Source organism: Mesoplodon bidens, assembly GCF_964165515.1.
Source record: "Mesoplodon bidens genome assembly, chromosome: 15".
NCBI classification, from domain to species: domain Eukaryota; kingdom Metazoa; phylum Chordata; class Mammalia; order Artiodactyla; family Ziphiidae; genus Mesoplodon; species Mesoplodon bidens.
Window position 1 is genome coordinate 24,004,516 of NC_138171.1, and position 12,611 is coordinate 24,017,126.

Consider the following 12,611-nt stretch of genomic DNA (forward strand, 5'->3'; position numbering starts at 1 on the left):
TCACTGTTGTGGCCTCTCCCATTGCGGAGCACAGGGTCCGGACGCACAGGCTCAGCGGCCATGGCTCACGGGCCCAGCCGCTCCGCGGCATGTGGGATCTTCCCAGACCGGGCCACGAACCCGTGTCCCCTGCATCGGCAGGCGGACTCTCAACCACTGCACCACCAGGGAAGCCCCCTCCATTCTTTTTTTTAAACAACAAAGATAAACTTATAATTTCATACATAAATGCAGATTGCATACTATACATCATTTATTCACTTAACAAATGTAACTTGGAGGTAGTTTCATATCTGTACATCTAAAACTCATTTAAGAAATGCTACATCATATTCCATTGCATGGACACATCATACATATTGAAACAGATCTCAGTAAATGAACATTTAAGTGGTTTCCAATGATTTGCTGTTATAAACAATGCACTTTTCACATATGTATGATTATACGTGTAAGACTGAGTATCTAGGAGTGCGTACGGTTGCTGGGTTAATGGATACATGAATTTAAAATTTAAAAAAATTTTTATTTTATATTGGAGTATAGCTGGTTAACAATGTTATGTTAGTTTCAGGTATATAGCAAAGTGATTCAGTTATACATATACATGTATCTGTTCTTTTTCAAGTTCTTTTCCCATTCAGGTTATTACAGAATATTAAGCAGAGTACCCTGTGCTATACAGTAGGTCCTTGTTGGTTATCTGTTTTAAATACAGCAGTGTGTATATGTCAATCCCAACCTCTCAATCTATTCCTCCCCGCTCCTGCCCACTTCTTTTTTTTTTTTTTTACATTTCACTGAAAACTTTTTATTAGCCTTTTGGATAGAAACGGGAATTTATTTGCCAGGAAGGATGATCCCATCATACTTCTGCTGGAACCAGTGCATGGCCTCCTTTTGCTGATTCTGTGTTTGGCCCCAATGCAGCCTGTCCTGCGCTTCTTGTCTGCAATGCTGAAACCTGGCCTACCCAGCACCACATAGAAGTCCAGGCCGTAGATACCAATGCTTGGGTCATATTTGATCCCCAGATCGATGTGTTCTTGGATCCCAAAGCCAAAGTTTCCAGTGTCTGAGAAGTTATTTTTTCTTAACTCATACTCTTGCACCTTCAGACCTTTCTCCAGGATTTCTTCTGCCTTGGCCCCACAGACTGTGCAATGGACAGCAAATTTTTCATTTGTTCTGATGCCAAAGGATCTGACGGTGTATCGAGCTTTGGAGAACACAGGGGTCTGGCCTGTGAGCTGCTCCAGCACGTTGGCTGCCCAGGTCAGCCTGTCTCCACTCTCCCCCACGCAGATGTTGAGGCGGAGCTTGCGGATGCGAAGTTCCCGCATGGGGTTCTCCTTCTCCCCTTGGTCCTGCGCCATGACGGGAAACAGGAAGAGCCTGCCCACTTCTTAAGACTTATCCGTGATCTTTTTTCTGATGACTCCAGATCTTTTCTCACTAAATTTCTGTTGTTTATTGAAGTATAATAAAAATATAAAAAAGATATGTCGTTAAGTGTACGGCTCAATGAATTATCCCAAAGTGAACATAACCAGCACCCAGAGCAAGAAATAGAACCCCAGAAGCTCCTTGATCCCCTTTTAGTCACTATCCCTAGCCAAGGTTAAAACCACAGTCTTCACTTCGAACATCAGAGAGTAGTTTTGCCTTTTAAACATACGGCATGTATTCTCTTGTGTTTGTCTGCTTTCATTCAACTTTGTTTTAGAAATTCACCTTTGTTACTCTTTGAAGTAATAGTTTACTCATTCTCATTGTTGTATAGTATTTTATTTTATGACTGTACCACAATTCATGCATCCATTTATTTATTTAAATTTATTTTAATAAAAGTTATTTATTTAACTTTTATTGGAGTATAGTTGCTTTACAATGTTGTGTTAGTTTCTACTGTACAGCAAAGTGAATCAGCTATACGTATACATATATCCCCTCTTTTTTGGATTTCCTTCCTATTTAGGTCACCACAGAGCACTGAGTAGAGTTCCCTGGCTATACAGTAGGTTCTCATTAGTTATCTTTTGTTTGTTTGTTTGTTTTTTTGCTATACGCGGGCCTCTCCCGTTGCGGAGCCCAGGCTCCGGACGCGCAGGCCCAGCGGCCATGGCTCACGGGCCTAGCCGCTCCGCGGCATGTGGGATCTTTCCGGACCGGGGCACGAACCCGTGTCCCCTGCATCGGCAGGCGGACTCTCAACCACTGCACCACCAGGGGAGCCCTAGTTATCTATTTTATGCACAGTATCAGTAGTGTGTATGTGTCAATCTCAATCTCCCAATTCATCCCCCCCCCCGCTTGGTGTCCATACGTTTGTTCTCTACGTCTGTCTCTTATTTCTGTTTTGCATATAAGATCATCTGTATACCATTTTTCTAGATTCCACATATATGCATTAATATCTGATTTGTTTTTCTCTTTATGACCTACTTCACTCTATATGACATTTATTTATTGATGGATATTTAGATTGCTTCCAGTTGGGCTTTTATTGATAGTGCTTTTATGAACATTCTTGTACATGTTTTTTTGTGAATATATGTACACATTTCTGTTGGGATGTATACTTAGGAATGAAATTGTTGAATCTTACAGAATGTGTATACATTCAGCTTCATAGATACTGCCAAATAATTTTCCAAAGCGATTGTACCATTTTACACTCCCATCAGCAGAGTATGAGAGTTCTAGTTGCTCTGTATCCTTTCTAGTGCTTTGTATATGTGTGTGTGTGTGTGTGTGTGTGTGTGTGTGTGTGTTTGGTGGGTGGTCTTTAAACATTTTTTTTTTTAAATGGAGGTTGCCCATTCTTTTTTTTTTTTAATTAATGAATTAATTTATTTTTGGCTGTGTTGGGTCTTCGTTTCTGTGCGAGGGCTTTCTCTAGTTGCAGCGAGCGGGGGCCACTCTTCATCGCGGTGCGCGGGCCTCTCACTATCGCAGCCTCTCTTGTTGAGGAGCACAGGCTCCAGACGCGCAGGCTCAGTAGTTGTGGCGCACGGGTTTAGTTGCTCCGCGGCATGTGGGATCTTCCCAGACCAGAGCTCGAACCCGTGTCTCCTGCATTGGCAGGCAGATTCTCAACCACTGTGCCGCCAGGGAAGCCCTAAACATTTTTAAATGTGATATTTGGTTCTCTTTCTTGTGTAGTGAGTTTTCTTTCTCTTCTCCACAACATTATGAGCTCCATAGGATAGTAATTGTTTTATCTTAAAAAACTGGCACAAGGGCTGGCATATTGTGGGTATTTAATAAAGGTTCGATAAATGAAACATGTATGCATGGCATGTGTATGGATAAGAACTAGAAGGATATAATAAGAAATAACCATACAGGTGGTTGGGTTTGTTCATTCAACAAATGTTTGAGGGTTTCCTGTATATAATACACTGTACTTGATTCTGGTACTACACCTAGTTCCTACCCTCATGGATATTTTTGGTGTTGGTGATAGAAAATAAGTGTGTGTAGTAAATGTATAATTGTACATTGTAATGAGTACTATGAGTAAAGTGAACAGGGTACTGCTATGATAGAGAATAATGGGATGATAAGAAACTATTTTAGATAAAGTGGTCAGAAAAGGCCTCTTTGAAAACGTGACATTTGAGTATTTTGGGGTATTTTTTCTCTTTCACAGAAAGTTACTTGATATCTTTTTGGTTTAAACAGAGGAAAAATTAATGTTTTTAAAGGTCAAGGGAATCTTTTGGGGGGGCAAGGACAAGAATGGGTAATACAAAAAAGTAAATGTGTGTATTTATAGATATGTTTAGGTATGGGGTACCTAGATGTTGTCCTTGGTGCTAGATACCTAGGTACTTTGGTAGTTCAATATCGTGTTCAGTGTTACCCATAAATAGTGGTAGGACAGCAGTTGGTGAGACAGTCACAGAAGGAATCCATTGGTTACTCCTGGAGCTATAGGGGAAGAAAAAGATCATGACATACACCTTGCCCAAAGCACAGCCTGTTGAAACTGCTGTTAGTTGTGTTCTTTGAGCCTGTTTAAGTGCTTCATTTTCTAGTGGACCATTACACTGATATATGTGATGTAATGGGAGGTGTTCTGTGTTTAGTCTCTGTGTTACAGAGCCTGCTTGATACCTGTGAATTAAAGCGTAAGTGTTCTTGGGACTGACCAGAAGAATCCTGACTAATCTTTTAATATCCTTGTTTGGAAAGAAAAGTAAATAGTAACTCTGCACATTTAGAAATTCTATTTTTTTCCTTCATTAGGATTAAAGAAAAAATCATTTTCATTTCATGTGTCCTATCTCTTGGAATAAGCCAGAATTGAACTCTCCTGCTGCTCCTTCCCCACCCCTTTATATTGTAAAGGAAATATAACATTACTGAGAGTTTGGAAACTAGATTCTTAAACTCTTCCATAATTCTACCAGCATAGCAAAATAACTCTTTCATTTCTGTGTGTTCCTTTTTAGACTTGCCCCTGTGCATTCATGTGTTTACCTATAATTTTATACATATTACAAGTGTGTTTTCATGTTGCTAAAAATAATAATCTCTAATGTAAACTGTGGACTTTAGGTGATAATGTGTCAGTGTAGGTTCATCCATTGTAACAAATGTACCACTCTGTTGGGGGATGTTGATAGTGGAGGATGTTGTGGATGTGTGGGAGGGGGTATGTGGGAGCAGTCTGTACTTTCTGCTCATTTTTGGTGTGAACCTAAAACTGCTTTTAAAAATAAAGCCTATTAAAAATCTGATTATCTGATTTCCCATTGAGTGACTGTACCTTAATTTAATTAACCACCTCCTTTCTTATTGGCCTTATTCCCCAGTTTTCACTCTTGTGAACAATGCTACAATGAGGATCTCTTGCATATTGTTTTTTTCCTTAGGAATTTATTTTCAAAACTATGTTTACTCGTCTTGATTATAATAATACCAACCTGGTAGGATTGTGGTGAGGATTACATAAGGTAATATATGTAAGGCAAATACATAGTGCCTGGCATATAATTTTAACTAATGGCTGTTATATTCCCAAAGTGCTTTCAAATGCAGTGTGAACATTGGAGGAAGACAGTTCTGATCTGAACAACAATGATGTTGATAACGATGGTGATGATGAAAACTTTTACTGTTTATTGAGTACCTATTTTGTGAAAGGTACTTTATGTTCTTTTACTTATTCAGATATTCAGCAGATGTTTATTGAGCATGTAGTAGGCAACATTAGGAATTGAGTTAAGCAAGGCTAGAAAGATTCTGTATTTTTTACTTTGAAGCATCTCTGATCACATTAACCCTCTAAGTGAATGCTCAGTGTTGCTTACCTGTGTTTGTTTTTTGTTTTTTGTTTTTTTTAAATCCCCCAGTGGCCCCAGATGAGCCAGGCCCTAGCATGTGGTGGATCAGTAGTAGACATTCAGCTAAGTAGGAAGTATCATACCACAAATAAGGTGAGACTTACAAGTTCTTTCTATGTCTATAGCATGCTTTCACACAAGTGTTCTTACTTGAAGTTCAGCAAAATTGTTAGCTGGATGAGGCAAGAAATTTTATCAAATGCAGAAGGTGAGGCTCAGGGAAGTAAAGTGACTTGCCCAAGGTCACAAGGATGGGAAGAGACAGATCAACTGAATATTGGAACCTAAGGTGTCTGATCCCATGTCCTATATTTCTTCCATTGTACTCTCTTGCTTGGAAAACACTTTAGAGAAAAAGTGTCGTAGATTTTTTTATATGTTAAAAATAAAGTAATATTTAACTTACGGAGAATTTCTTATTGGATGTATAGCCTGCCTTCATTTAGAGAGGCTTAGCATTAGAATAGGTTTTTCTTTGAATTTATTTGCAGATTACAAAACTTATATCTCCTATAGTCATTAATAAAAAATACAAGAGTTTAAAAACATTTATTCAGTGCATGCTTTGATTGATTATGACTTTGAATGACTTTTGACTGCTGTCAGACAGTATTTTTCTTTCCTTTTCCCATAATGTCAATAAACATAGAACATGTTTCTCAGAATTGTTCTTTGGGAGGTGGGGGTCAAGATTTCTTTTTTAAAGTACTCTTTTCCGTAGAACTTTTATTCTGATGCCCCAGATCTATCATTTCCTAGACATGGGTTCTTAGACATATGGTCAGTGAGGTGGGTATGTCTGCTCTGGAATTTAGAGGACACCTATTAGGGTTCCAGATGTGTTTGTACTGAGTGATAAGGTACCCAGAAAAATGAGAATTAAAAATTCTAGGTAAAAAAAAAAATCTAAGCAATAAAAAATGCCCTTAGACCCTAGTGAGAAATAAAAGCATTCTTTTAAAAAAACTTCTTTGCAACTAATTTTGGTTTCCTTCTTTTTGAATAAATAGCTTTCTTCTACCAAGGATTCCCCACAGCCTGTTGAGGAGAAGGTTGGTGCCTTCACAAAGATAATAGAAGCCATGGGATTCACAGGACCTTTGAAATACAGTAAATGGGTAAAGTCTTTTAAGTTTTTTTCATTTTTCTTCTTGAGCTTTGTGCTTTCTGCTCTTCACAGAAGAATTTTTTAAAGCTTCTGCTTTGCTTTTTGTGAAATGCTTATATTATTTTGAGAGCTTCAAAATATGTTGTTGTCCCCTTGCCCCCCGTTCCACGTCAGGTCTATACAGCATGTGGGGCTGAAATGGTCCCTCAACTCCCTTAACCTTGCTTAGAAGTATCTCAGTAGCAGGCAATCCAATAACACTGGTCTTTCCAGGTCTTTGCTACATGTTATGCCATATAGATGAATTCTAAGAAGTTAGATGGGCCAAATGTTCTGATGGGCACTGCTGTTAAGGAAACGCTCTCTGTGATTCATAAGTGATTTCCCCTAGGTCATTGTAGTGACTTCCTTTAAAATTTTACTAATAAGCATTTTTTAAATTAATCAATTCTATGATTTATTGTAATTCATATTATGAGGGCTGTTTGCTAACTGTGTCATTCCTAATCAGGACTTAGCCTAGCATGTTATCTGTTTTTGTTGTTGTTGTTGTTGTTGTTGTTGTGGTACGCGGGCCTCTCACTGTTGTGGCCTCTCCCGTTGCGGAGCACAGGCTCCGGACGCGCAGGCTCAGCGGCCATGGCTCACGGGCCCAGCTGCTCCGCGGCACGTGGGATCTTCCTGGACCAGGGCACGAACCCGTGTCTCCTGCATCGGCAGGCGGACTCTCAACCACTGCGCCACCAGGGAAGCCCATGTTACCTGTTTTATGGTACTTGCTATAAATCAATGAATGTCCTCTCTACATGAGGTGCTACTGCCCCTGGACTTTTATAGCAATGCCTCTAACCAATTAAAATAATAAAACACAAGTCATTGGGTTTTTCTCAGCCCAGTTATCTCTTAGTACTACAGTTTCTCTCTACAGTTATGGCAAAAGTACCTTTTAATACTTTTCAAGGTTGCTAGAATGTTGGATAAGCCTAATCAGCCATAAGTTATATATTAAAGCAAACCAACACAAAGCAGTAGGGAAGACTTTTCTAGAAAACATCATAACTTTGCCCAAAATGACTAAATTATTCCAGTTACACCATTTTAACAAGTTGGAGTAAAATTAGAATTTCAGTTTTATTGTGGACTTTACTTTTAGTTTCTTCTTATAATATCTGGCTCTCTTCCTAACATTTCTCACTGTAGCAAATATAGGCTTCTCTCTATAATCTCCGTTTTACATAAATTGAACGGTGATTCCACAAGCATTTTGTTTGTAAGGGGCTTTGAAAAGTATAGAAGATAATACACACATAACTAGGTTATAATGATGTCCTTGAGACCCTAAGGTTATGAAGTGTCTTCTTAATCATTAATGAAATATTAGTTATGCTCATTAAAGTTATCTTTTTTTACATCATAATTCTTTGACAAATGATAATCACTGGTATATTTGGTAATATTATTAACCAGGATCTTTTTCTGTATGAAAAAAATATTTGCGATAATATATTTGGATTGAAAAACTTAAAATATGTGTTTTGTTTGAAAGTAAGAAATTAAAAGAAAAGGGAAATGAGAGCAGAAAGAAAGAAAGGAAAGAGAAAAAATTTACTGTTTTATTCATTTCTTGATGGTTGAGTTCCACTCGGTTGCTTCCATATGCTTTGTCTCGTCCGTATTTTTATGATTCCAGGGGGAAAGTTGGCTACCATTTGGAGGATTACTAAATCATTAGGAAAATTTCTTCACTGTTTAAGTTAGTCTCTGATTTTTCTTGGTTCCCTTGTGACCTCAACTAAGTCCCTAATATTTGCATTTAAAAACTCTTTTGTGATGTGGCAATGTCTACTTCCTGTAACCTTCATTTTTTAAATTTGTAACATCAAAACATCAAAGTATGACATTCTAGTATATTTTGGGTGGGAAGATGTAGGTATAATTTTTCGTATTGAAAGATTGAGAGCCCTTTTCAGCAAATGTTGACTCAGAAATCTATGGCAGACACGTGTATTGGGTTGCACTGGCAAGAATCTTTGAATTTTGTGTCTTCTCATGTCTTTCATTAGGGAGTAAAATGTCTGCTTGTCTCTGCATCAGCAGTATCAGCCAGCTTTCCTCCATCTTTTTATGTAATGTTTTCATGCATAGTTCCATTTTTCTTCTAGATCCATATTTAGGAATTTAAATGTGGCTTTCCCTTACCTCTTCGATTATCCTGAAATAACCATTCTTTTTCATTATCTTTATGGAGCAATATCAGATAAGATAAGGATAACATTTAACAGATTGAGCCACATGTCATTGAATAGGCAGTTTTCAGATTAGCATTAAGCCAAAAAGTTATTCCTGTTCTGAAGGACACTGACAAACTGGAATGCATTCAGAAGTGGGCAGTGAGCCTTGTGAAGGCTTCAGAAACTGTTGAATGCAGAGTGGTTGAAGGAAATAGGGATACTTTGCCTGGAAAAGAGAAGACATAATGGTTCTTCTCAGGTGTTTGAGGGGCAAATGTAAAAAAAAAAAATGGAGACTTAATCTGAGGTATTCCAGTGTGCAGATAATGTTTACTGAATGTTACATGAAGCAGATTTATGTTCAGTATAACAAAACTTTAGCAAGAATTGTCCTCCAGTGGGATAGGTAGCCTCACAAGATCATTGGACTTGTTTGAACAGGGGCCTGGATAGTTGACCGTGAATCAAGAATGCTGTAGAAGGAATTCCAGTACAGAATAGAAAGTTCAAGTGACTTCAAAGCCCCTTCCAACTCTCACACAGTTGTTTTAGTGTAGGCCTTTTACTAGATTCGTTTTTTATCTTGTAGCTTGGTACAAAATGCATCAGTTAGTGGGAGAGCTGATTCTCATTTCCTAAACCTGTCTTAGGTGCTTGTGTTTTAGTCAAGTAGACTGATGAAGTCTTCCAAAGTTAGAATGAAGTCATCTGAGGACCAGAACAATTTGTATTGACTGGATGGAAATTTAGTCCACCTACTTCTTTAACTTATATTAGTGCATGAATCTTGAAGAGGCTCTTCCCCCGAGTTGTTATTTCCAGTCCCTGTGTGATGGTCTTAAGGGACTTGCTTTAGAGATTTGTCCAGGAAAATGGCTCACCCAAGTATAAAGGTTTGGTCTCGCTGCAGGAAAAGTGAGGAACTATAAAATGCTCCTGATTGCTGCAGTATGAGCACTGTATAAATACACTGGCCAATCTGGTGAGGTCTTCATTATTTGTAATGAATGCTTGCTTCATGAACATGTTGTGGGGAAAAACCTCTTTCTCATGGAACGATTTGGGCCTTGGAGGCAAGTGTGCCTTTCCTTAGGCAGAGTGATTAATTATGAACCAGAAGACTATATATGAGAATCAGAAGGAAACTGCCGAGTTAAAAAAAAAAATCAAGACATAGGCCATTAGGAATTTTACTTAAAATTATAAATGTATTGATAGTTGAACTAGGCCTTAAGTTCCATGAAAAGAGTTTTTAACTGCTTTGTTTACTGCTGTATTCCTAGTGTCCAAATCAGTTTTAGGCACTGAGTTCGGTGCTCAATAACTTATTTGTTGACTGAAACAAAAGTTTATAGATGTCCTAAACTCTCTGTTTCAAGGATAGGAATAGGCCTGTCAAGGCCAAAGCATTAGGATAACGATATCATTAGGATATCATTAGTTTGGTGATGGTACAAACCAGTGCTTTCCAAAATGTGTTCTATGTCAAATACTTCGCAGAACCTCAGGTGTTAAAAAGTTAAACATGCTTCTTTTTTAGACTGCTGATATGGTGAATTGCACTTATTGATTTGTGAATGTTGAATCAACTTGGCATTTCTGGGATAAATCCCAGTTGATCATGATATGATCTCCTTTTAAAATACTGATGTTAGTATTTTGTTAAGGAGTTTTGGATCTATGCTTATGAAGGCTATGGTTTTGTAGTTTTGTTTTCTTCTGATGACTGGTTTTGACACCAGGGTAATGTTGGCTCATAGAATGAGCTGGGAAGTGTTCTTTCCTCTTTTTTTCTGGAAGAGTTTGTGTAGATTTGGTATCATTTCTTTAGATATTCAATAGATTTCTCTAGTGATGCCATTAAGCCTGGAGTTTTCTTTGGGGAAAGGTTTTTAGCCACAAATCCAATTTTTAAAATGGAGATAAGACTATTCATGTTATTTATTTATTCTAGTGAGCTTTGGTAGTTTGCATCTTTCAATGAATTTGTCCATTTCATCTGAGTAATCACATTTATTGGCCTAAAGTTGTTCAAAATATTCCCTTATTATCCTATTAATATCTTTAGGATATGTAGTGATGTTCCTCTCCTCTCTGATTCCTGATGTTGGTAATTTGTATCTTCTCTGTTTTTCCTTCTTTCCCCCCCTAGATCAGTTCTACTAAATTTTTGTCAATTTTACTGATATTTTCAGAGAACCAGCTTTGGCCTCTTTTGATTTTCTGTGTTATTTTTCTGTCTTCAATTTCATTGATTTCTGCTCTTATCTTTATATATAATTCTTTCTGATTGCTTTTAGGTTTAATTTGCTCTTTCTTTTTTAGTGTCTCACCATTTGTTTAAATGTGGACTTCCAATGCTGATTTACTGCCCATATAAGTATATCTGATTTCCATTTGTTATATGTTCTGTTCTGTTTTCCCCCATATGAACTTTAGACTAAAATCATTGAAAACTTAACATTAGCAAATGAAAAAATCTTAATTGCAATCAAAGACATAATACTTTAATTTATTATAGGTATTTCTGCCCATCAGAAACTGAAATATAAATATTATGTAGTATTGGATATAGTATATCCTTGGTGACTTTGAACCTTAATAACAAGACAGCTTTGCTAAAATTCTAGATTGGTTTTTCTTCAGTTGCTATGCAATTCTCTTTGCATATACTTTTTTTGTGTGTGTGTGGTACGCGGGCCTCTCACCGTTGTGGCCTCTCCCGTTGCGGAGCACAGGCTCCGGACGCGCAGGCTCAGCGGCCATGGCTCACGGGCCCAGCCGCTCCGCGGCACGTGGGATCTTCCCAGACCGGGCCACGAACCCGTGTACCCTGCATCGGCAGGCGGACTCTCAACCACTGCGCCACCCGGGAAGACCAGCATATACATATTTTTTAGTCTGTGTATATTTGAGTAATTTTCTCTGTCATTTTAAGGAAAAATAAGCTTCTACGAGCCTTTTGTTGATGGACTAATTTAATTGTATCCTTAAGGAAATATTTTGAAAGCCCTTAGAAATTCTTCTTCTTTTAGCACTGAGTTGGTCTTCAGACCTACAGTTCAACCCTTACAAGAATTTATTTTTCATTTTTAGGTTTTTGTGAAGGCATAATGTACATACAGTAAAATATACAAATCTTAAGTATACAGCTCAGTGAATAAATTAAAATCACCACCCAGATCAAGATTCTAAGAGAATTCTTAGTGCTTTGGGGAATAGTAAAATGTTGATCCTTTTACTATATTTTACATTCATTAGAAACTCTTATTTATAAACATAGTATTCTGTTAATCAGCAAACTATAAAACTAGGGAAAACATAAAAAAAAATGACCCCCTCCCTTCAGGGAAAAAAAAGACTTACAGAATAGTTAATAGGGGGCTTCCCTGGTGGTGCAGTGGTTGAGAATCTGCCTGCTAATGCAGGGGACATGGGTTCGAGCCCTGGTCTGGGAAGATCCCACATGCCGTGGAGCAGCTAGGCCCGTGAGCCACAACTACTGAGCCTGCGTGTCTGGAGCCTGTGCTCCGCAACAAGAGAGTCCGCGATAGTGAGAGGCCCGTGCACCGCGATGAAGAGTGGCCCCCGCTTGCCACAACTAGAGAAAGCCCTCGCACAGAAATGAAGACCCAACACAGCAAAATAAATTAAAAAAAAAAAGGGATGCCTTGTGTTACTTCGGGCACTCAAAAGTAAAAAAAGGGGATAGTCCTAGTTAAAAAAAAAAAAAAAAAGAATAGTTAATAGGGCTTCTGAGGAAAGATCAAAGGATGGAGGGTTTTGTTTGTTTGATTTTGGTCAGGAGAATGGGTAATTTTTTTAATATAAAGGGTTTCAGATTATAAAGAATTAATGTGGATGGTTCTGAATGGTGGTTTAGAGGCTGAAACGTGGTAAAATGGGTTTGAATTAAAG

The 12,611-nt window shown here is 38.1% G+C and overlaps 1 protein-coding gene and 1 pseudogene across 3 annotated transcripts in view; one reads left to right on the forward strand and one right to left on the reverse strand.

The window, feature by feature from the left end:
* UQCC1 (ubiquinol-cytochrome c reductase complex assembly factor 1) overlaps positions 1-12,611 on the forward strand; it is a 94,877-nt gene that overhangs the window by 18,347 nt on the left and 63,919 nt on the right. For both annotated transcript variants that reach the window (XM_081256276.1, XM_081256275.1), the window contains 2 exons: positions 5,364-5,447; positions 6,365-6,472. In XM_081256276.1, the coding sequence (XP_081112402.1) occupies positions 5,364-5,447; positions 6,365-6,472 (192 nt within the window). The remainder of the gene's footprint in view (positions 1-5,363; positions 5,448-6,364; positions 6,473-12,611) is intronic.
* Positions 775-1,413, reverse strand: LOC308628908 (large ribosomal subunit protein uL5-like; annotated as a pseudogene). The gene has a single exon. The product of its transcript is annotated as a large ribosomal subunit protein uL5-like (transcript).